The 25,378-nt window shown below is 52.2% G+C and overlaps 1 protein-coding gene across 1 annotated transcript in view; it reads left to right on the top strand.

Moving 5' to 3' along the window:
• The window catches only part of NTN1 (netrin 1), a 103,211-nt gene that overhangs the window by 65,746 nt on the left and 12,087 nt on the right, over positions 1 to 25,378 (top strand). The window contains exons 3-4 of the mRNA XM_030505902.1: positions 4,437 to 4,586; positions 7,729 to 7,782. Coding sequence (XP_030361762.1) covers positions 4,437 to 4,586; positions 7,729 to 7,782 — 204 coding nt within the window. The remainder of the gene's footprint in view (positions 1 to 4,436; positions 4,587 to 7,728; positions 7,783 to 25,378) is intronic.

The raw sequence follows: 25,378 nt of genomic DNA, 5'->3' as shown, positions 1-25,378 counted from the left end.
AAGCCCGGAGATTTATCCCTCTGTTTACCTTCCAGCACACATGTGTGTGGGCAGATTAGCAGATACCTCCGATCAAAACTCAGGGGTGCAAAAATATTTGCATTTTTGTCATGCTATTTGTCAACCTTCAGTGGCCTAGACACATCAGGGCATTTCACATCCTTTCATGCATGGCCCTAAGACTTGCTTTCAGGTATTTTTTAGTCCCAAACCAGCCAAATCTTAGCTGAAGTGCAGCATTGCCTCTGCTCGAGCGGACGATGGCCTGCCTCAGCAGATTTGCACATATAATAGTGGCTTTTCTTAGAAGCTCCAGACAGAGATATAAAACTCCACGACAGACAGTTTTGCAATAGCATGCCCCCAGGGGAAATCTCTTCCTAACTGCAGGCAGTTAGTAGCTGGCTTGGAGTGCTTATATCCGTATATATATTAATCCCAGCTAATGTAACTACAGATGTTCTCATTCATAGGCCTATCTAATCCTGTTGGGCCTCTGCCATGGTGTCTCATAGCATGAGTTCTACGAGTTAATTACGTGCAGTGCAAAGAAGCATTTCCTTTTATCATTGAAAAAGGTTGCCTTTTAAATGCATTGAATGTCCCTTTGTTCCTGTGTTTTAAGGACCAGTGAAGAGGAGCACCTGTCTGACCTTCTCGGCGCTGTGCATTACTTGGCATCCCTCCATCGTCTCTTGGCAAGGCGTTCCTAATCTTTTCCATCGCCCTCAGATGGGTGCCTCTCCGTGCCTTTTACTCTGGTTTCCCAGCTGAGGATGTACTATTGATTTCTATAGTGTCATGATATTACATTCAGTGTTACTCTCTACCCTTTTCATAATACAACCTACCATCTTGTTGCTCTTCTGAGCTCTGTTGCAATCAGCCAGATGTTTCATTGACTCCTAGATCTTTTCCTGGAGTGGCTGTAGTTAATTGGGATCCTTCAGCATGCATAAGCCATCCTGTTTCCTCCTTCCAATTATGCATCCTTCTGCACACTGTTTTTTTTCTGCTATCTTCTCACCCATTCGGCTGGTTTGTGTCAGTCTCGCAGAAGACCTACATGGTCTCCTCACGTTTGGACTAGCCAAGCTGAAGGTGATTACCTAGAAATGATGTTAACTCCCTTCTTTCCAGGTCATGGCTATTTTATGAGAAAAATCACATTTTCTTGATGCAGGCACCCCCATCACTGCCCTCATTCCCCATTAAAGCCTCACTATATATTCCCATTCCTTGTTTTCTCCTCCACAGCCAGGTTTTTAAGCAGGAAATAACTTCATTTTCCACCAATAACTCCTGGTCATCTCTGCCACAGACACTCATCACAAATTTTTTCTTAAAGATTTTATGAAAGAACTAAATCATGACACTTATTTCCCTTCCCCCTGATACTGTGGGAACTACCAGACTAAAGGCACACCATTTTCTTGCAACATCATTTCTGTTTGTTCCTCTCACATCTCACTCCCTGCACCATTGCATTTTCTTCTATGGGGTGATCCGTTTAAGCAAGGCATGAGGATACAAAGGATAAATGAGCTGATATCCCCCTTATTATCTCTAAGGATGGCCCAGGCACCCTCCTTTGGCGGTCAGTGAGGTTTTCTCAGCTCTGGTGCCTCACAGTCTCTGCTCTTCTTAGTGCAGGGGACTGCTGATACTCTGCATCGTGGTGGGTGATGAACAAACACTTGCACCCGGGAAGTCCAGGCATGAAAACATGTTTTGTGAATCGAAAGGTGTCTATCAGAAAGGCAGTGAAGATGTCAAAAGGGTGTTTGTACTGGTCACCCCTCCCCCCGACTTTGGGACTCTAGTGCAGTTTTTCCTCAATTTAAGGTTACAACCCAAAGGAATTTGAACTGTGCTGGAAAAATCAGCATTTACCACCAGCGGCCCAGCTATTCCATCGTTGGAGAAGGAGAAGGCAGAGCCTGTAATTGCTGGCTGCAAGTGTTTGCACTGGCCAGGGAACTGCAAATTGCCTTTAATTGTTCCTAATTGCTGGCACTGGTTCAGTTCCTCCAGGATAGAGACCGCAAATGTGCATCTGCAGACACTGCTTAGACCCCCTTCTGCTTCCCCACGCCAGGAGGGCTGAGCTGCTGCTGCTTCAGAGAGTTTTCTGGAAGATACAGAATCAAAATGGGGTCAGGCGTTGAAGCGGCCGGAGTGGTTCTGCCCAAAGCAGTTGTCCCAGGCTTGCCCAGTCCTGTGCCGCAGTGAAGAGCTGGGGACCAGTGGCAGAAAGCGCATCCCTCCACCCAGAGAGGGTTTACCACACGGCGTGTTGGAGGGACAGCAGCCATCGAGCAGGGGTTTCTCTTGGTGAGGTCCTGGACCAAGGGTCAGTGATTCCCAGCTCCTCTGCCACTTGTCTGCTCTTGGCCACATCACACGTGCCCGTGGGGATGTGGCCAAAATCCGTGCTGCAGACCCCTTGCAGGAGCCCGGCTCGGGGAGAGAGTAGACAACCTCAGACAGATACGGCTGTAAAAATAACCACGGCAGCTTTGGACAAGCTGTGCCGAGGCATTACCTCATGAGGGAAGGAAGCAGCAGCATTGCTATTTATTTATGTGGTGTCCAAAGAGCACTCTGTGCTCTGCAGCCCGTCCTCCAAGAGCCTGATTCCGTAAATCTTACTCATCACGAAGGCTTTTTTTTTTTTTTCCCCTTTTTCTCCTCTTTTTTCCCCTCTCTCTCATCCAAGTGGTCGCACTGAAGTCACTGCAATCCGTTCACATGGGGGAGGATTACTCACAGGATGGGGGTTTGCAGGCGATGCCTGAAACCAGCACGCGCAGCCCCAGCGGGGACGCCTGAAACATGAGGCGTGTTCCTCCCCATCCTCCTGCCCTTTGCCTCTTCTTGTGTAACCCTTCCCTGATTTGCTTATTTTTGTATTAACTCCTGCCTCTTTGCTCTTCTTTAACCCTTTTCTGTCCTGTTCCTTCTTCAGGCTTTTGTTTAAGGTGTTTTTATTTCCTCTCCCCCAGCAATACTGAAACCATCCCCTGGGGCTGCAGTGTGCAGGTTTTCCCACCTAAACATCCTCTGCTCTCTGCGCCCATCACCAGCCACACTGATTCAGTGTTGAAACTTTTCCAATCAAAACTGTGTTTGATAGAAAAGTTTTCCACTACGGGCAGGTTTGAAGTGCCTGGTCCCAGAGCCAGCTCCAGGCGGGGGGTAAGAGCAGGACTTTTAATCAAAAACCCGAAATCAGAAGTGTTCGGGAGCTCCGCCGAGGGGCAGGAGGAGAGCAGGAGCAGTGCTCCCCCGCGAGGGTTCTGGCTGGCTCCTTCCCGAAGATGCTGCACAAGAAAAGGAAAGCTTTCCTGCCTTTCCCTGCCACCGCTCAGCAGGGGCAGACCACAGTCTGGCACGGCACTTGCAGCTCTTAGAAATCAGGGCTGTTAACAAATGTGCAAGGCCATAATCCTTTTGGAGCAGTGATGATAACAAGCCCTGATGGGGTTTTTTAGCTTTTTTTTTCCCTGTAACAAACAGCTGCGCCGGTAAGTCCCACTGTGGGAAATGAGATGGTGAATGTTTTCAAGTGCAGTATTTACATCTCCTGCCAAACCCTTCACATCTGCCCAGCTCTGCTGTCAAGCCTCCATCCATCTGGCCGGGAACAGCAGGTCCTCCAGCCTGCCTGCATCCACAAGGGCATTTCCTTCCTGCGCCCGAGGTGCCAGCTGCCAGGGATGCTGCTCAGCGGGGAAGGGCTCAAGCAAGAGCACTGAAAGGAGGGTAGTTTTGTGGGGTTTTTTTTCCTGCAGTGCACGTGAAATGAATTCCCAACATCTCTAAAAGCAATTGCCTCCTGCCTGAGATCTCGTGTGTGGAGGGGTGATGAAATGCTCCTTGATTTTGTACCTCTTCCTTACAGCCCCGCCACAGCTCCAGGGAGCCCAAGAGAGTTTGAGGCTGGCTGAGGTGTGGGCAGCGGGTGCTGTGGCTCCCCGAGCCTTGCCTGCTCCCCTCCTCCTCAAGTCCTGCAGACTCTTGATCACAGCACCCATGGGACACGGCAGTTGCAGTGTGCAGGGGTAGGGATCCTTGAGCGGGTCCACCCCGTATTGCCTCCCCGGCAATTGCCCTCACTGCCCTGGGAAAGATGTCTTTCTGCAGTTCCATCTCTGCAGTGGGACCAGCTGTGGCTCAGCTGCCCCCTCTCTGGCACTGTCCCCTCTGCACCCAAGCGATGACCACGCACAGCCCTCTGCCAAACGCCACCTCTGTTTCAGGTCGGTGCAGTCCTGGCTGGACGGGACGTTTGCCGGAGCTCCGCACCACTGAGGAGAAGGTGGAGCCGTGCCGGGAGCGCTGCGGCAGCCCGTGGTGCTCGCCCCTTTTCCTCCACCACCACCTGCACCCGCGCTCCTCCTCCCTGACCGTCTTGTTGTGTGTTCCCCCCACAGAGTGCGATTGCCATCCCGTGGGTGCCGCCGGCCAAACCTGTAACCAAACCACAGGCCAATGTCCCTGTAAAGACGGTGTCACCGGCATCACGTGCAATCGATGCGCCAAAGGCTACCAGCAAAGCCGGTCTCCCATTGCCCCCTGCATAAGTAGGTGGATTGCTCTTTCCATGTCTGTAGATTAGAGATATTAACCTTTATAAATTCACAGGAGCCACTGCCCACGGCTGTGCGGCTACTAACCCCACCACATCCGTGCCAACGGGCAGTGCTCAGGGGATGAAGAGCCTGTGGCCCCTGGCCAGCTGCACTGCCCACAGGGCATATCATCCAAAATTCACCCCTAGCTTCCAAGTAGCTCATCTGCTTTCTAGGTGGGTTGTGTGAGGGCATCTACAGCCAAATTTGCCAGTAATTTGATTTTGCTTCACAGAGAGAGCACATTTGCTTTGGGGTACCACATTAGGTCTGGATGCTGTGGCAGATCACTACAAACAGGCTTTTCTCTGCAAAATCAGGCTGTGTGCTACACTGGTACAGAGCTCAAATCAGAGGAACTGCTGGTTTTCTGGAGTTGCCATCACAGTAACACAGCCAATAGCACCTGGATTGCTAAAGGCAATTTTACACTCACACAACCCACCCAGAAACATAGGCTGGTTTACTGTTTGCTTCCTTGGGTTTGCTTTTTAGTTTGGCTTCCCAAAGCCACTTTCATCCTCCACTCTCACAACAACAGCATCAAGCACCAGGTACAGCTCCCAAAGTCTCTCTGTTGCAGCATTTGTTCTGCAGACATCCATATCCTCACTCAGTCCCTGCTGAGCACTCATTGCTGGGACAAGGTGTGCTTCAGCCCAGCGCTCCTCTCTGCTGCCTGTTGGTTTTGCTGTTATTGGATCATTCAGTAGCTCATGCACCTCACACGAGACACCTCCACCTGCCCTAACAAAACGAAGCACTGGAATTACAGTGCCTGTGATGGGCTGGGAAGGAGGGACTGCTCCCCTCGAGGCTGACTCCCTGCTGCTAAAAGGCGCAAGAAGGCCCAATGGGAAAAGAAAAGTGAACGTTGAAAGAATCAAGTCTTTGTTGGGAACCCACAGTCTGCTCCCGCACTGTCCCCTCACAGCATCTGCCTCTCAGGATGGCCATTGCCAAGCTATGGGGCAGATACCCTTTCTTCACCTTCTCCTGCTGAAGAAAACATACATTCCAGGGTGGTTTTTGGTCACTAGAGAGTCGTTCTTCCCTGTGTTGCAATGGGACAGCAAGAGCTCAAACCAGATGCTTGTTTCCCCAGGATGCTACAGTCACGGCTTCAGTATGCTTTGCAGCTAGTATGCGCAAAGGTTTATCATTAATCATTCCCCAGGGCCATGGTAAATCAGAGAGTAAATTGTTCCTTGCATCATCTCCCTTGGGATTCATCGCACTAAATAAAGACAGACACGGAATTTCAACACAATCCAAGCAGGCGTTTGGAGCTGGGCTGTGCTCATAAGCCTGTGCTCCAGGCTGCCCGCTGGCGTGAGGCTGGCAGGGCTGCCCTGCCCTGCCCCTTCAACCCAGCCACCATCCTGGCACCCGCAAGAGCCCCTGGCTGCTGTGTCTCTGCAAAATGTCCTTTCCAAGGGGCCAAAACTTGTGTTCAAATTGTGTTTCAAGCAACACTCTGGCCTGGCTATGAAGCTGCTGTGCAGTTGTTGGGAGTTTGATCTCCACATACGATGCTAAAGCAATTAAAGTGAGGATATGAGCAACTCACAATTCTCTCATCCTAGAAAAACCCAACCAGCACATTTTCATCCTTGAAAAATGTCAGACAGTGCATCCTATGTGGTGGGGAGTGTACTTCAGATATTTTGTACATGCATAGTAGAGGGTACTTGCCCTCCATCCCTACCCACTCTGCTCTCCTGTCTGGCACTGGGAGGGCACAGGTACACTGCAGCTAGCAAGGGGCTGTCCACCTTGTCTGCAAGAGCAGTTACTCTCTGATTTACCGCTGCTTATGTTTGCCTTGTCTCAAAGACTAATAGTTGTGCAACAATCACCTCATGGGGAATGAACTAGACACCAGTGGGGTCTGCCTGTACCACAGCCCACACCAGCAAGCACGAGCACCATCCAGCCGCCAGCTTCAGGATGGCCGTGCTGGCTGTTCATGTACTGCCTGACTATGCACTATGTGTTTCACAGGGGTTTGGGCCTGTGTTAAATTGCATGAGGGCTGAACAGCTAAAAAAGCCATCTAATGCTAACTGGGCTGCATCCCTGTGAGCTGCCATCATTGCAATTCAGACAGACCCCAACGATCCCTGCCTCCGTGGCCAGGCAGGTTCCTGAGAGCAAAAGCAGAGACTGATGCCAGCCCCAAGCTCATGCCAAAATTCCACTTTCAAAATGGACTGGTGGTGTGTTCCCCTGCCAGAATTCCCAGGGATGCACAGAAATTGCACCACTGTGCCCTAAATGCACAAAAGATGTCAGTAATGAGATCTGTGTATGTGCACTGGGGAAAGGAGATCATCCTGCCAAAGTTGGGACCATATAATGCGCTCCATCTGCAGTCCATCCTTTTTAGCATCAACAAACACAGTCAGACTTGGGCATGAATATCCAGAACGTTATACGGTTTCAGCCATGCAAAGCCAGCCCCAAATCAAAACCAGGGACCATTGCATTGGCACCAGATATGTTTCTGTTACCTTTAAATAACACTCACATCCCAGCATGTAGATGCATGCTTTACCTGCATGCTACCTCACACAAGAAGAGTGGTAGCACTACCTCAGTCATGGATGGAAACAGCAGCTGGAAGGGACAACCCAGAGAAAAGGCAAGGCAGCAGTGCTCCACTGCCTGCTGGGGCTGCGCACTGCACAGCAGCAGCCACACCACCCTGCCTGGCTTCTGCACCCTCCAAGCCCCTGCAACAGCATCCCTTACCCTGGGGTACATACTGGGACGTAGCAATTGCAGCAGGTTGTGTGTGGGACCATATCAATTATCTAGCTGGCTGTATCTTCTTTTTTTCATAGCCAAAGCTAAAATTTTGGGGTTTTCTACACCCTTTTTGAGGCCCAGTTCCCCAGTAGATATGGTCCTGCTGTGCTGCTTTCTGGGGCTTTTGAAAAGCTCCTTGCTAGAAGACATGGCTGGGAAACACCACTCATGGTTGGGAAGGCAAAATGAGGTGTGTGCAGGGGCCAGGCTCTCTAGGATCTGTAATAATATCTGCTTCTTTTATCTCCTCTCCTTTCCCACCTGTTCTCGCTGTCCTGCGCAGAGATCCCCGCCGCTCCCCCCACCACAGCCGCCAGCAGCACAGAGGAGCCTGCAGGTATGTTGTCTCTTCATTTAAAGCATCTTGATGGTAAATGTCTTTTGAGCCATCATCTGCCTGAGATGAAATTGCAGGTTCCTTTTATGTCCCAAATGTCCAAGTGTTTGAAAGGAGTGTGCAGCATCTTGAGAGATGGGTGTTTCTAGGAACACATGGGAGTGTAGAGAAGATGCAGAAAAATTTCTCCAGAGAAGCTGTATCTATTACTCAATGTGGAAGCAATGTTTGATGAAAAGAGGTAAGGACTCAAGACCACCATGTGTTGACTGTTAACGTTTAAGGGTTACCTTCTCAAGAGGCTAACAGTTTCATGGAGTTCTGGTGGAGAAGGACTGGAGAAACAAAAATCCTCTGAAAGAGAACAAAAAACCTAAGCACTGCTTACTGCTGCATGGGAGCGTTTCCTTTGTTTGCCTGTTATTTCTTGTGCTAAGCAACCTTAGGTGTTGATGAGACTTGTGTGTGCTATAGCAATGTATCTCATGTCCACCTTTGTGTGTCCTCGGTGTGGGACACGCTGTAGTTAGTGGCATTGTTGGGGCCAGTTGTGCTCAGAGGTGTCTCAAGGCCAGTGACTGTAAGAGCAGGGGAAGCTTGGAGCATCTTAGCTTGGAGCAGGAGGTCCTGCAGCAGCAGCTGCAGCCTGGGGACTGCAGCACAGCCCTGATGGACTTGGATCACTGTATTTATGCAAGCTGCAACACAGAGGATAGCCCTGAGAAAGCTTTGGCATATCACAGTGTATGTTCCCTCCTGTTCCCCACCCTTGTCCCCCTTGTCCTTGCACCAAATATGACCCATGCAACTGGGGCTCAACACGTCTCTTCATACACCCCATCTCCACCAGCACAACCGCACCGACACCCCATCATCCTCCCCTCCTTATTTACACCCCTGGAAGGGCTGACACCTGCCCCACCATGTCACCAGGGGACTTTCCTGTCCCCAGTTCCCGCAGGTCGGGTTGGCCTGAGCAGGGGATAATGGCAGGAGCCAGAGCCTCGGGAAAGGGTGACTCACCTCGTCCTGCTGCCTGCAGATTCTCAGCCTATTTGAGCAGTGCCAGGGCTGTGAAGGACATGGGGTGTAAAGGCTGTTTACTTTTGTCTCACGAGTATAGTCATAAATTAAGGGTCATAAATTAAGGATTTTGTACTAAAAATGATCGACATCACCTTGAATTGAACTCTGAGCCAAGGCTTGACCTGTGGCAGGGCTTTTCATGCAGTCTGTGCCTGTTGCTGTATGCTCAGGAGCTCTTCCTGAGATGGGAAACCCAGGGAGCAAAAGGACAGAGGTCTTCAGTCCTCAGTGTCACGGGAAAGTGAAGCCCAGGGTTTTCTGTAGGACTGATTTAAAGGACAAGTCCTGCCGCTTGTAAACACAGTAGCAGCAGCAGCAGCTCTGTTTCAGGGTCTTGTATTAGGCTGGTATGAGCCAAAACCAAATTGCAGTCTTGGGTTTATGCCTATTGTTTTGCGTGTGCTTCCTAAAGAGTCTCCATTGACATGCAGGGCTGAAAGGAGCATAAAGATACATCAAAAACCTGCCCCAGCCATGCTTCCAGCGCAGGTGCTGGTGACCAGTCCTTTTGCTGCTTTGCCTTACAAATTAGGTGCCAACATGAGGCACATGGTTTGGTGAGTCCATCACAATGAAGTACGAGGCTATTAGGAACAGAGACTGTCCCACCTAAATAACCTGAAGCCAAGCAGAGGAAGGTCTTGTCTTCCTTACAGCACTGTTTCCTGAAAATATCAGCCTCTCTTACCCGCCTCCATCAGGAGAAATCTTCCCCGACTCCTGAGGAGCTTAATTATATGCCATAGTGAACCTCACCACTCCTTTCACCCACAGACAACTCCTCCACAAAGTTCCTTTTCTACCCCTCATCTTTTCCTGGCTGCAAGGGACCCAGTGTGCAGACTCAAGCCCCTGGCACGGGCAGGCACACCATGAGTCTTCTCATGACCAACATGAGAGATGGCAGCTCCTGCAGCCTCTGCAGCTCCTTCATTCACCTAGCGCTGCAGTTTGGGCAATGTTGTAGATGCACCCCAGCAGTGCCACCTGAATGTGCTGGATGCATGGAGCAGAGAGGGCCACCCTCTCCCCATCTCCCGTGAGAGGTAAATTTATGTCTGCAACCTCCTGTTTCACCTCTTGCTATAAAATAAAGCCCACAGTCTAGCCAAGACTTTCAGATGCTTGAGAGTGGGTTTTTCCCATCCACAGGGACTGTGCTGCTGATATATGGAATATTTATAGGCAGATAGAGCATATCAGCTAGAGGTTGAAGGATCAGTGGGACCTGCAGAACACTGCATGAGAGGCTCAGTCCTGGCTTGTCACCTCTGCAGCAGGATGGCCGCAGAGCAGGAGCTGAAGGGTTTACCTGCATCCTGCTGGAGTGAGCTCTGCTCCACAGTGTCGTCATGTTAAATTGAGCATCTTCACCTGCCTGGTTCACTGACCAGTCTTTGGGGACGGGGCCTTTGGCACTTGGCATCACAATTTCGCAACTGAGTATATTGAACCTTGCAGGCCTGTGGGGCAGTGCTTTCACCCACCACAGGTAACAATAAACCCAAGCAATGCTTACATACAAAAAGCTCAACAGATGAAATACCAGATTTCTCATGGGCTCCTGCTATTCAGCAGGGACTTGCAGACTAAACGTTCTGTCTCATGCCCTGGGAACACTGAGGATTTGTGCTCCACACCAGGATCCTTCTGTTCCTCCCACCACAGCCCCCCAAACCTGCTCTGTTCCAAGCCTGCTGCAGGGATGGCAGAGCAGACCTCTTGTACCACAATACCACAGGTTCTGTCAATGAATGTGGATGTATAGCAGCTGAGGAGATGCAGAGGTGTCTTCTTACAGCCCTTTCTGCAAGGAGCTTGGCTCCTGAGATGAAGACCTGTGTGTGGAGCTGTAGCACCTCCATGCTGGGATCTGCTTGCACCTGCACTGACCCAAGGAGCAGAAGCAGCCCCGGCACTCACACCAGGGACCTCCCAGCCAGGACCTCATCCTTGGTGGTGTTTCCTTACCTTGGGCTCCTTCCTTCCAGGGGCCAGGGCACGTCCTCCCAATGCAGCTGCCCCAGCCCTTTCCTAAGGCAAGATGTGGTTTGTGCCATCCCCTCCCCTGCTCGAAACGAGGTTGCAGGGCCTGGGATGCATTTCTGAGTGAGTAAAAGATTGCTTTGCCCATCCCTCAGGTCAGTTTTGCATGCAGCTTGCCCTGCTAAGCCATCTAACAGCCTTGGAGCTGGCGGCAAGTGGTGACACTTGAGCAGTGTCCCCAAATTTGAACTGGCCATAGGGGTTTCTCAATGGCTTTTTGTTGCTGTTAGGAGCTCATTTATCTGGCCATGTTGCTTCTCATGAGTCCAAAGAGGCCTTTCTGAGGACATTCTCTATTATTCAGTCTTTCCATGCCAGTCCCCATATCCTCTTGCATCTTTCCAGAGCGTGACCAGGAGAGGGGCTGAATGCAGGCGAGGGCTTGGAGGAAGCAGCGTTTATCCACATCCATCAGCCAACATTCTGGCTTGAGAGGAAGGAGCTGCCAAAGCCCCAGCCCCGCTGCCCCCATGGGAGAGGACTGGTTTGAGGGTGACACATCTCCCACCCGTGTTCTCCATGTGGATACCAACACAGCTGCAAAACCAGCTCCTTTCTGCGACCTCTCCACACTGTTCTGGGCAGATGCCAACTGGGGCAGCTGCATTCGGCCTCCCCAGATTCCATGTGCCACCTCGATTGGCCACAGCCCTCATCAGTGTCTGCCCTGAGCTGATGTGCTGTGGCAGTGTGACCCGCAGCAGCCCTGGGCTGCGAGTCACGGCCACCGGCCTGGTGCCAGGCACTGTGCGGATGGGCCGGGGCTGGTGCTGGGGCTGGTGCTCCCCCGGCCACGTAGAGCAAGGCAAAAACATAGAGCCTGCAGCAACAGGACCCTTGAGCAGGACGAGGGGATTCACGGACAATTGTAGACACAGAACATAGACACTTTGGTGAAGAGCAGGTCCCCGGTGCAGCCAGTGGGGAGAGCTAGGTGCTCCCTGCATCCCATGCATCTCCCTGAGTGAGTGCTAAGAGGGATGGCTATAGGGATCAGAGGTGTGTTGATCAGGATGTGCCCCTCACCTTTTGACCAAGGCTTTGGGTAGATGTCTGCAACACTTTCTGGCCTTGCTACAAAGGGGACACCTCACGCTGATGCTGCTGGCATGGTTGCAGCCCCCAGTCCCGAGCCCCCGCAGATCCTGCCAGCAGAGAGCCCCATTGGGGAAGGAGCAAGTCCCATAGTTCTGCATCATTGTTGTGAAGAGAAGGGTTATTTAGGCATCTGCTCAAGCCCAACCAAGTCTGCATAAAGGCAGTAGCTGAGAACATTTCAGCAGGGTTAGAGACCTCCCTTCAGCAAAGGAACCTCTTGCTGGACACTGGGAGAGGGTTATCTGTGGGCTGGGAGTGAGTCGGGTGTCCTGGCAGCCTGCGAGCCATAAGAAATGACTTGACAACGTTTCTTGGACCCCCATGTTGCTGGAGGGCTGGATCTCCCTGCTCCCTGCCCAGGAGGAGACCAGGGAGCAATCCATCTCACCAGGAGCTGCTCATGCAGCCTCTCCGTGAAAGCCCAGCGGAGGCTGAGCCAAGTTGAGCAATCTGATGGGCCCAGCATCCGATCGTAATTCTTCTTGCAGTGATTTTTATTGGACTTTTTAAGCACCATTTTCTCAGGGAGCTTGAACCCTCCATATTTCATCCCTTCCCCTCAGTGGAGCATCAGGCAGTCTTGGTTCTTGGCATTGCTCAGCCCCTACCACCACCCTGAAGCATCTTGCTGAAATTCATGGTGTTTTCTTGACAAATCCTTAACTCAGCATGTCTGCAAAAAGGTTCTAGAGATGAAGAGACTTTGGGTGCAGCCAGTTCTGGGAGAGATACTGCTTTATTTCCTTTGCTCTTAGCTATGCAGAACAGGAAGTGCCTTCCTCTCCAAGAGCCGAGTTAGCATCATCACCAATCACCACCCCAAGTCAATGAGGGTTACCTTTCAGAAGAGCACAGGCCAAAGCTGGACTTGATACAAGGGGTGGAACAATGTCAGCTTTGGTGTGGGGGGTCCTGCCTGGCTCTGCTTAGCTCTCAGGGGTCCAAATCAATTTGGGGAAACGGTCCAAAACTGAATTGTTTAGATGAAATGCATTCATGCTGTCCCATGCCAGGAGATTGGAGGATGAGGAGGGGGTGCTTCTCATTTTTGTGGCCAGGTGAGAAAAGCTCTTGCTACCACCCCATCCTTTTCTGGTCCCATGCAGAAATGCAGAAGGGGCCACAGTGAAAGGACAAGAAAAACGTAACAGTGGGGGGAAAAGGTTTATTAACCTGCCAGTCAGTCATTGTCCTATCTGAACTGAATCCAGATCGGCTTGGAAATGATTATCTTAGGTGGATGATTTCAGCTCATGGGCTTAAATAAAACCAGGTGATTGGACTGATTTAGCTTTGCGTGGTTTTCTCCTGGAAATCCATCTCTGCAGTTTCAAAACCAGATCTGGATTTTCCAAAAGTCATTTGGGCTCAAGGTGCTGCTGGGCCCTTCTGTTCCTGGCTGGAGAGGAAGAGGCAGGGTGTAAGTGCAGAAGAGGGGAAAACCCCGCTCTCAGCAATCCCGGGATGTGTGTGGACCCGAAGCAGCTTGGCTGCAGGTTGCAGCTTTCCCAGAGTGCAGAGGCAGCACAGAGGTGTGGAGGTGGGTGCATGCCATGGTAGGTGAGGATGATTAATACCTTCCCGAAGGGAGATGGACAGTGAGGTCTCAGGTCTCTGCTCTGGAACAATCTGGAAAAGTCTCAAGGAAAAAAAAGAAAAACCCGACCAAAAACCATCCCCAATCCCACGTGCGCTGCCGGAGCCTTTCCTGCTCCTGTGTCTTGCTTAGAAAAAACACATGCAGAGGTTATGGCTTCAGTCCGGGAAAACAGAAACTCTGTAGGAAACAGTAGAAAACATTCCCTTGAACTCTCCATCTGGCTTGCGCCAGCTGCCAAATCCCACCACATCCTTAGGAGCTTTTGGGTCAAGCCACTGTCCTCATGGCACCCACTCCATCCCTGTGCACCACGTGTACCTGCACAGCCATACCTCACACAGACCTCCTCCTGCAACCTCTGTGATGCTCTCTGGACCTCTTGCTGCCCTGTACCCATGTCCCAGATTCGGGAGCCCCTCTGATGCCTTCCCATCCCATCCCATGGCAGAGCTGGAGACTATGCATCCTTCCCAGGCTGCAGGTGGCTTTTCACTACTTACAGGCTTGGGCTTTGGGGTGAAACTTCCAAATTTTAGCCAGAATCCTCCACCAAGAGCCAGGAATGGGGAAAATTGGCCTCTCTGATATGCTGGTGCTCCTGATGCAGCATCATTTGCTGGTAGTCAGAATAGTCCTGCCCTAAAAAAAGGTTGTTTTTCTCTCATCTGAAGGTTCAAAGCTTTACTTTTTTGCCTGCCCATGCCTAGATGAATCAAGGTGATGCCTTGTACCTGCATGTACCCTGCTCCCAGGTACACGCCATCAGCCCCAGGGTGATTAGCAGGGTGAGCAGCAGGAACAAGGCTTGTTCGTCTCACAGCAGAATGGCAAAACGCAGATTTCAGAGGGTGGTCACAGGCTCAAAACTGACTTTGCAGATGGAGGAAAAGGGGTCCCTCAGGTCTGCTGCCACCAGCACTCGGATCATCCCAGCAAAACCTCACCAGGCACTGTTAGAAGATGAGTTAAATCACTTGCTCCCACCGCAGGTACCGAGGCTGTGCTTGAATTTCACAGTTTGGGCAGCTGGAAGCCACCTCCTTATTTCCAGCCTTGCAGCCAGCTTGTGCCCATGCATCCCCATGAGAACATGGTCTTTTTGGCTCAACACCTCCACTGCCAAGCAGAGGTTGTGGACCACTGTCCCCCCCACTCACGGTCACATAAACACTGTGATCATCACTGCAGCAACAGCTTCAAGGGAAAAGTGACATTAGGAAAGGATTGAATGTACTGTAGCTCCTTTTAATGAGCTGCAGCAGCTGGAAACAAGGAGTCAATGCCCTGTGAGCCGCCAGCTGCCTCCACAACATCTGTGAGGGGTGCAAGGCTTGCTGGAAAATGACAACGCAGGGACGGGCCACTGGCATCCCGCAGCACCTCTGGTCAGGATGGGACATGGGGCCAAACCACTGCTTCCCAACCCCTTCCCAAACGCTTATCTAACCCGCTGAACCAGCTCCATCCCCAGGTGAAGTCAGGCTCAAAGCTCTCCCCAGTGTTGTTCCCACAGGGGCAAATGCAATGGGTGCTGCCAGCTTGGCCAGATAGGACCTGACTCCTGTGCTTGGCATGGGCACGTGAGCACAGCTCTTGGGTGGGCTCTCAGGGGGCTGGAGGAAATTCTCATGCACCATGGTGAATTTCACGTTTTCCCTCCTTCCCAGAGCACTTAGCAAGCCGGGAGGGAAGGCGGCAGCCCTGTGCCTGGGTTGCACTACAGTTGTTGCGTTTGGATGGTGGCACTTTCCCATGGCATCTCACCAACAGAGCCTTGGGGGCTGTGTCAGAGGGGCCAGGGAAATGTCCCTTGAAACTCCATCTCTCCCTGCCTCCCACAGCCACGGGCCCCCATGGGGTGATGGGTGGATTGGAGTCTCTCCCTTGTGCCATGGTTTTGTCTCAGAGGTGGTCCCAGGCCAACCCTGCAAATGTGCATTGAACATTGCAATCCTCCAAAATCCCACATAGACAGTGCCAAGCAGATCTGTGCTCAGGCTGAGCTGGGTGGGCACAGCACAGCTTCCCAATCTCCTCCAGCCTCCACACTGGGGTGGTTGACCTGGTTCAGTGCTGTGCTCCCAAGGAACCTGCACTGCCTCCTGCCCGATGGAGAAAGCAATGCTCTCCATGGAGCAGAGTGAACACAGGCTCCTGTGGGAGGCTGGTTCTTGGGGGCGTCTCCTTTATCACAGGCAAACTGGAAAAAATTGACCAAAAAACCAACTTACATAGCACCTTGCAAATTTAACATGAAAGGGACCATCAAAAGACATTGTATTAACATTATGTATTGAGAAGAAAAAGCTTGAGGAGGTGTCTGATTTCAAACTAGATTTGTCTCCAGATGAACAAAGGAGATCACAGTCTTAACTCTGCAGAACTGCAAGCAGGCTACCAGCTAGACTTAGTTTTTCTCTGGATTTGGAGCGGCAACATATCTTGGTCATTCCCCAGCACTGATATTCAATGGAAAGGAGCGTGTGCAAGTGTGCGCGCACTCGTGTTAGCACTGGCACATCTGGAGGGGATCAGCAGTGCAAAGCTGGCGCAGGACTTGGCACAAAGGCTCCCAGCTGCTGGCTGGGCTCTGTCTTGGGGAGGATGCTCCCAGAGCCAGGGATGGGATGTGGCCAGGATGGGACTTTGCACTGGTAGAGAGAAAAAGCACGGCTCTTCACTCTGAGGAAGTGCTCAGAGTGAGCACAAGCTCTGCAGAGAGCTAGGAGCGTTCCACAGGCTGGGAATAAAGCTCTGCACAGCTGCCTGGGGAGGCAAAATTCTCATTTCAGTCACCCTGGTGTAAGTCTGGGATCAGTCTGGAGGTCTCCAGCTTTGTACCCATCCAAATGAGTAATTAATTCAGCCCTGCATGGGTATTCTCTCACTTGTCTCAGGCTGTAAGCAAGGTGATGGATTGACTGCATGATTGATTGACTGATTGATTGGCTGCAGCACCCAGCTCCCTCCTGAAAAGAGGTTTCTCATGGTGATCCGCAGTAAATGGCTGTGAGCACAATAGGGGTGAGGGGCTTCCCATGAGGAAACTTCTGGTCACTTAAAAATATGTCAGAAAGTCTGTGAAAAAAACCAACAAACCAAAACAAACCACCTCAAAACTTTTGCTCAAATGCAGATAAGTTTCATGCACAACTGCACCGTGCTCTTAAAATCTCATTGCGGGGCTTCCTGCATCCTTACATTCCTTCATCCCCCCATTTCTACATCCTTTCAGCCCCATATAGCTCTATCCCTGCATCCCTCCATCTCCACATCCCCATCCCTGGGATGCTGCCACCTTAGGAACCATTCTTCTGACACTCGGAGGACCAGAAGCCCTGGGCACCAAAGCCAAGCCACGGGCTTCAGACCAAAGACTTGCAAGCCCAGCATCACTGTCAAGCCCATCGAAAACAAAACTAGTGATGATGATTTTAAAGGGAAATGAACTTACTGTCTCCCCATCCTGGGACGTTACCAGATGCAGATTCCCCTTGGCACAACAAAGTGCTTGTCCCCAGACCTGGCTCTCCATTCCCGCATTTCCCCTGGAGCGGAAAGTCTGATTTGCCCCAGCTCTGGTTACATCCTGCCCCCCCACCCCATCCCGCACAGCACCCGCTTGGCCAGGAACTGCTGTCAGGCTGGGAATTTATATGGTGACCAGAGCTCCTGAAGACAGATGGTTTCCTATTAACGTGTTTAATCACGTTGGCTGCAGCTCTCGGCAGGGCCGTTGCTGCTGGGAGCAGCAACCCTGGAGTTCATCACCCGTCAGTGGCTGGGGACACATTTGCAGTGGGGAAGCACCAGGTGGGGATGAAGCACTATTGGGGCCAGCACCCCACATCCTCACGTGTACTGGGGCTCAGCACTGGGTTTGCTGCTGTGGGGAGGGAGTAGGAAATGTGCTGCCAACCCTGGCTGCTCCCGGAAGAGAGATAAGGAGGGTGCAGAGCCAGGGGTGGATGAGCCATAAAGCTCCTGTATTCATGTGGTATTTTCCAGTGTGTTAGTGTCTGGCACAGCTGGGGTCCCCCCATGGTGCCACCAGCAGCCGTAGCCTGCCTACCCGCTCCCTTTATATCTGGGAAAAATTGAGATGCTGATGAGGCCTTGGCCACTATGGGCACCCATGTCCAGAAGCACCAAAAATTGCTCAGGTCCATTCCTTCCCATCTCAAAACTGGCAGCAGGCAGCTAACAAAGCAGGGCCCAAACTCACCCCAAGCCACAGTGGGGATTGGGTGGTGCCTGTGGGTGGTTTCCCCCCTGATCGCAGCATCCAGGGGTCCCAAGGCTGCGCCAAACAGGTAGAGCTACATGTGTGCCCTGGCAGCATCCAAACCATGTCTGGACCCAGCTGCTAGGATGCTGCATTGGGACACAGCTTGAAACAGGGTGGCTGAGCACAACCAGCCGCAGCATGGGCAGTTTCTGGAGGTGGTGGGCAGCCCCGGCTGCATCCTGTGGGTTGCTGGTTCCCCCTGAGCCATGCTGGATGCTGTGAGGGTGGGAAGAGGGCTGTGGGCTTGGGCAAAGCACCCGCCACCGCTTTCCACCCGCTCCAGGCAAGAGGCTTTAATCTAATTACATGCTTTATTTGCGCCAATTTGTTTTTCAATCAATCTTGTTCAGCCAGAAGAAAGGAGGCTACTGTGGGCTTATTTGCACCTTCTCGTTCCAAAGGAGAGGTTAATGGCAGTTGTCCTCACTGGAGATGCCTGCAGGGCTGTGGACCTGGCTCTCCCTTTGCAGCGGGCAGCCTGACCTGGTGCAGCGGTGGGTTTTAGCCATTTTTTTACCCCAGCACCACACAACAATTCCCCAGTTCAGGCACAGGTCCTCACGCTGTCTTGTGAGGATCCTTTGCAGACTGTGGTGTGCAGCATGGGGGGCAGGCAGGGCTGCGGGCAGGGCTGCGGATGCTCCTGCCAAGTGGTCCCAGGGAGTCCTGGTGCTGCCCTGCATAAAAGACATTGTATATCTATTGCCAGGGGGTTCAATAGGGTGAAAGTAACTTCGCTTTTAAAAAGTGAATACATCTCACCACACTGCTGCTGCCCAGAGGGGGCTGGTGCATGGTCCCTGCCGCAGCGGCTGTGCTCCTTATGGGACAGGGCTGGCCTCAGCGCCCCATGCACACATGTGCTGGTGCACAGTGCTCCTGAGCCTGCTTTGGAAACCAGAAGATGCTCCAGTGCCTGAGCAGGTGCCTCTGCCTTCACACATAGAGCAGGTGTGGTCACAGACCCTTTCCGAGGCAGCCCCAATAAGCTGACGGGACAAATCTCTGCCAGCTCCTTTTCCCAGGACTGTGGGGACTGCGGCTCTGGGGCTGCCCTGGGCCAGCTCAGGAGGTCACCAGGAACAAACAAAGTCACACAGCTGTGGGTAAATGCAACCCCATGCAAAAGGTTTGTTTTGCACATACCCAGGCCCTCGGGATCCCCATCCACAGGCTGAGGAAGGGACAGTTTCAAGCCTGGGGACCATTTTGCTGCTCACACAAGATGCATGACTTGAACAGCCCAGTCCCAGCTCATCCCAGGTCCAAGGCTTGCAAATGATGTGCTTCCCCATACCAGTTCCTGGCTGTGCTGGAGAGATTGCCAAGGCCACCCAGCCAGAGGCACCACTGTCCTGCAGCTGGCCCCAGAACAAAGAGCACTAATTTACACATTATATTTGCAAAAAGCATCATGTACAATAGCTGGGTCATAGCCTGGTAGGGGGAAGAAGAGCCAATTTAGTCATAACAGACACCCCAGCTCTGACCAATGGCTGGCCCAGGGAGAAGGGCTTGCCGAGAGCTGCAGCAGTGCGCAGGAGAAGCAATCCCACTGCTAAAGTGAATAGTGTGGGAGGGATTCTGTACCTTAAGTTTGCTTCTATATTAAGGAAGCTTGCTCAGAAACAGAGACTCCCATTGGAGTCCAGCCCAAATTAAATTACAGCATCGATCCCTCACAGTCAATGTGTGCTCTGCAAGCCACATATATTGCAGCCCCTATCCATTGCAGCCCATCCATGCTCCCTGTGCAAGGAGAGGGCTACTCCGGAGGATCTCCTCCCTTGGGATGCATGGTCAGCAAATGCCAAGAGCTAGAAGCTTGGAACAAGCATGTTTGGCCAGCAGAGCTGGCACTTCCCAAAATGTCATTCTCTGAGGCTGATGGAGATCTTAAAATAATTCTGTGGGGTGGAAGCAAGGGGCAACTTTAGTGCTGTGGGATGTGAAACAGGATTTCATGGTCATCTGAGGAAATATCCAGAAGTCCAAGAGCCAAAGGCATCCCTACTATAACTGCTGCAACCCAACCTGTCCTGGCACTGGGCAGTGGTGATTTCACTTTATCCCATGTCACCTGGGAGCGTGGCTTCCAACTGCCTTCGGGATGTTTCGAGATGGCTTACAGGAATGTTTTCATGCCCGTTTTGAGCACAAGCTGAGCATATGCTCAATCACAGAGTGGGGACAAGATGTTTCTGTTCCTGCCCTCCCCACAGTGTGGCTCCCCCCAGGCACATCCCTTCTGCTCCATGTGCTTTCCCTCCGTGCTCCCAACCACAAGCTGAAGATGTGGGGTTCCTGCCTGTAAAGGGGTTGGAAATTTATTCCCACAGCCTGAACAGTTTGAAGGAACTGTCAGTCCCATGGGATGGGGCAGCACGAAGCTCTGCAGTCTGTGGAGTTGTGAGATGTTGTACACATTGTCATGTGCATCCTACAGGAATACAGGCTGTAGCAGTTCTTTGGAGCACCTGGAATAGTTTTGTGGTTGTTGGATGAGATCAGGGAACATCTTGATGTGGACAGGATGCACATGAGGGCTTTGGTCAAGAGCACTGCTGGCTCAGCTGCGAGGTCTGGGCATGGACCACGGCTGAGAGATGGGATTCCCGGACTCCCAGTGAAGGGAGGGTTCGCTTGGGTCCATCCTTAGCATTGCTATGACGCCAGAGCTCACAAAAACGCAGCAGACATTCACCTTCCTCCCGGTGGGCGCTCATATGGGTTTATAGCAGATCCCCACTCTTATTTTCTCAGCCCTGCTCTCACCAGTGATGTGCTCATAGATTTAGGATTTCACATTTGGACCTCCACCTTCCTTTAGTGGCTCAGCCTGGTTGCACATCCCATCCAGTGCAAACTGGAAATGGGGACACACAGGCCCCCACCAGCAGAGTTCCAGCAAGAAGCACAGCCCCTCGGGAGCATACGGAGAGAAAGCAGGCAAGCCCCCTTCACCCTCAAAATGCTGAGGCCAAATGTTCAAGGCTGAGTCTCCCCTTCTAAGCCATACCACCTCCACTTTGGATCTCAGCCCGCAAAGGTATTTAGGGCCCTACCTGAGGGAAATCAATAGGAATTTAGCTGCATAAATTGGGATTAGAAATCCAAATCCCCTTGGGGATCTAAGCCTTATATCTGCATTTTGACTTAGGTACCCAGGCCAAGAAATGTGGCTTTAATCGTTCTATCATGTCAGAATCAAGGGGCCTTTAATTTCCGTTACCGACATGTGGCTTTCGCAGAGGCTTAGAGCTCATTTGGAACTGCAAGCGCAGCAAGACGTGGTTCCCATGCAGCGGCTTCTCGGGAATGCTGCTCAGCTCCGGCTGCCGGCACCGCCATCCTGCCCAACACCAACACGAGGCGTGGGTGCATTAGCAAAGCGTGAGGTGTGCAGGGCTCAACATCTCGCAGGTTTCAGTCTCACACCAGCAGCCGCCGTCCTGCTCACACCACCCCCAAAATGGAGAAACGTAAAAAATTAAAAATGCAACTTTTGGAGAAGAGAAAAAAAAGGCAAACCAAAGAAGGTGTTTAGCCGTGAAAACCCTTTGCTCAGCCAGAGAATTAGTTATATCAAGGGGATGGGCTGAGCTGCAAAGCTGCTGAATGCTATGCTGACACATTTTACTAAGCTGCAATGGACACAAAACAGCCGCCCACCACCTGCTCCCGGCCCTTGTGAACAAGTAGGAACCTCCTCCCGGATCCTCCTGCTCCGTGTATCTGGGATACGCACAAAGTTTGTGCTTTCCCTGCTGGAAACGGCCGGTCACTCCCAGCCCGGGGGACCTGGCCGGGAGGTGTGGGATGTCCCCACCATGGCCCACGGCACCTCAGAATGCAGTGATGAAACAAGAAAGCACCAGGGTCTGGTCAGGCTTTGGATTTGCATTTCTACAAGTGGGGATTTGCACCGAAACGTTCGTGCAGCTGAGCAAATGCAGGGAGGAAAGCGCTGGGAGCAGAGGAGGAGGGTGTTTGGTTATCACCACTCGATTCCTCCTACACCATGGTGCTGTAGCCATGGGTGTTTAAGTCCTTCAGAAGGGGAATGGCTAGGCCAAATGCAGGCTAGGAGGGACTCGGAGAGGTTCCAGGGTCTGTTCAAAGCAGGCAAGCCCTGCCTGGGGCCAGGCAGGCTGAGCAGAGCAGGGCAGGACAGCTCCAGCGTGGGGACCGATCCTTGTTCTGCACCCTCACATGCAAGGGACGTGTGCACCACAGGATAGGGCAGAGCAGCTGGGGCTGACCCCATCCACCAGTCCTTTAGGGCAGAGCCAAGTAGCGCCCACCCCATTACACCTGTAGGACCTGGGCAGACAAGACCTAGACACTTACCACCCCTTGCTTCAAGTTGTTCCTCATCCCAAGAGCAGGCTTCACTTCCTCAGGCAGCCGCCTTTTATTCTCAGCTTGGCCTTTTGGTCAGACTCTGGCAGTTCTTCCAAGAGCAGGTTATTCCAGGCTGATCCTCTGCAGCCTCCTGGAGCTGGGCACGAGGGACCTGCAGGACAGGGAGCCTCCTGAAGTCAGGACAAACAACATGTGTCTTAGGACTCCATAGCTTTGTAGCAGAAGCATTCGAGGACAAATTCTGCAAGAGTCTTGCATCACATGTGTATCTCCTGTACACAAAGTCACTGAAACAGCACTTAGAGGACTCCAGGATCCAACTCAATCCTCTCCTCCCATTTCAGCCTGCTACCCCTTCCTTGCATCCCTTCCCCAGCCTTTAAGCTTGGCTCTGCTGTCACCTTCCATTAGGTGACCAGCAGCTCAGCAAACCTTCCCCCAGAGCCTAAACTGCTGAAATATCACTTGATGGACAAGAACAGGGTCCTTTCTAGGAAGCATTAAAATAATATTCCATAAAGCCCCCTCCACGGGCTTTCCCTAAGCCAGCAGTGCTCTTGCAGCACCATCACCCCACAGATGCAGCACTGCTCAGCAGCAAACTCGAGCTCAATCAGTACTTTGCCCTGAAAAATTTCATTTGCCCTCCCAAAGAGGCCCTGGAGGGTCTCCAAGTCACCCAGGAGGCAGGAGAGCTCTCCACGTAGAGACAAAGGAAATGAACCAGGGCAAATCCCCCACCCATGTAAATCAGCCCTGGCATCTGGTGGTTTACACTGATCTACACCAGCTGGCTCTGGCCACATCAAGTTCAATTTAAACCAGCTGAGGCTCTGGCACAGCCTGTGGGCTTGGGAGAAAGAGAAGGAGAAAGGGAAGGCAGAGCCAGCCTTGTGTTATAGAACCAGGGTCAGGCCTGGGCTGTAGCTGGGTGTCCTGAGCTGCAAACCTGGTCCCAGCTTTGCACCCTGGGGGCAGGGGTGCTGTCCTGGGGGCACCAGAGGAGAACCATCATCATGGGTCGTGCCACATCATCCCAGAGGCTCCCTGGCTGGGAAATAGCAGTGGGTTTCTAGGTCTGTCATCTCGGGCAGAGTGGAAATGTCATGGCAGTAGTGTAAAGGTTGGGAAGCTCAGATGTGGTTGAGGATGCTTCTGTGGGGAGAGAGTGCTGAGGAGGTTCGGGGTTGCTCTTGTGAGTGGTCTGGACTGAAGTCCTGAGTAATGTTTTCTATCTGATTGCTATTTTGGGGGGCTGGATCCCACAAGCAGAGCTGTGGGGCTGGGGGAAGATCTGCTCTTGGTGGGCTCTGCAGCCTGGCTGGTGGAGGCCCCCTCACAGATCCTGGGGCTGCTGCCCACCCCTGCCCATCATGAGTGCTCAGAGCCAGCTGCTCACCACATCTGTTTACCTGACGTAGATTTGGGCAGGAAAGCAGAGGCCTCCAGCCAGAGCTCCCGAGCTCTGTCCATGCTCGGTTGGTTGCTCCCTGCCTGCCCATCTTGTGCCAGCCTTTCCTGCAGATGAGCTATTGCACAGGGGGTGGGATGTGACAGCAGTGATAAATACCTACAGAGCTCAGGATGCTTGTGCCAGAGGAGAACCATCATCATGTTTATCATAACCACATTAGTGTCCTGAAAGCATCAGCAGCCTGTAGTTGGGCAGAGTTGTGCCAGCTGCCGGTCAGAGCAGCCTGATGGCCTGTCTGCAAGCCTCACCAAGCAAGTGAGGGAAAGCATCCCTGGGCTGTTAAGTCCCTGCATGCACATCTGTCTCCCCTGTACACTGCTTCTTTGATGTTTATGGCCAGGAACATCTTACCAGTTAATTGAATCAGGAACAGTTCTGTTCCCTGGGCTCGGTGACACCCAGCAGTCACATCGTGCTATACGGTGGTATCATGCCATGTAGGCATGGCTGGGACTTTGCTAGCAATCTCCATCATCTGAACTACAGTTTTTATGGAATTGCCACTCTTTTCTCAGTTCATTTCAAGTTTTACTTCATGTTCAGGGTTGTGTTTGATGAGAAAAGCAAAGGAGAGGCATCAGCTGCCCCCTCAGTCATTAGCTCAGCTCCTGGGTTTCTAAGGGCTTTGGCCAGGTTGTAGCTGGGCAGACATCTTCGCTGGGACTCTTAGAGGAAGGTGCTCCTCATATCACAGCTTTCACTTCTGGCCCTTGCTGGGTCATACTGAAAGAATGTGAAGCCATGTATTACTGTGGGTGCTCTCCTGAGGATGGGAGCAGCGGGCAGGAGGATGGTGCTGAGATGAGGTGACTCTGGCGAGGCTGAGATGGGCTGGGGCACGCATGGATCAGAGGTGCTGGTATGAGGTGGTACCTGATAATCTTGGGATGTGGGTGTTCAGCCTCTGGGTTTCCTTTTCTTGTTGGTTTCCCCACTCAAGCTGAAAAAGAAGCTGCTGCTTGGCTCAGACTGTGTTTGGCTCTGCTGCCAATGGGAAGGGTTGGATTTGGGGCCCATGAGACCTCCTGGAGCATCTCTCCGTGTTTCTGAACCCACCTCCCACCCAAGGGACACCTCCTGTACTGAGGCTGGTGAGCTGAGAGGGCAGGCACAGAGCTCCCAGTGCACACAGACATTGGTGCCCTCCTTGCCTGGACTTGCTCTGGGCTGGAGATCACCTCCTCCAGCATGGCCTCATCCCAAAGCTGACTTCACACCACAGCCCCTGTGCAGAGCTGCAAACAGAGCTATCATGAGGAAATGCTGCAGCGGTGCAACCATCTCCCAACTCTGCCTCAGTTTCCCTTCCCAGCCTGCTTAGTGTCAGCTTCTCTCAGAAGGAACTGCTTCTTGCAAGCGCTCTTATACATAAGAAAGAAGTACATAAGAAATGGGTCCTCAAGCCCTGCTGAGGCTGTGGCAGATGCCACCCTTGTGTGTGCCACAGCCATGCTAAAGGAGGACACAGAGGGGGATACCGCACAGCTTCTCCCCCAGGGCTTCAGGTCATGGTCCACTGGGTGGGGTGTTGCACAGGCAAGCGTGGGTCTGGTCTGGCACTGCCAGTGTGGCCTGGGGCAGGATACGGGCACCCTGTGTCTGCTGGCTGTGGGGTGTCAGCAGTGCCCCACATCTCTGC

Source organism: Strigops habroptila, chromosome 14, assembly GCF_004027225.2.
Source record: "Strigops habroptila isolate Jane chromosome 14, bStrHab1.2.pri, whole genome shotgun sequence".
Lineage (NCBI taxonomy): Eukaryota > Metazoa > Chordata > Aves > Psittaciformes > Psittacidae > Strigops > Strigops habroptila.
Note: the sequence above shows the minus strand (reverse complement) of the source record. Positions and strands in the feature narration are given on the sequence as shown.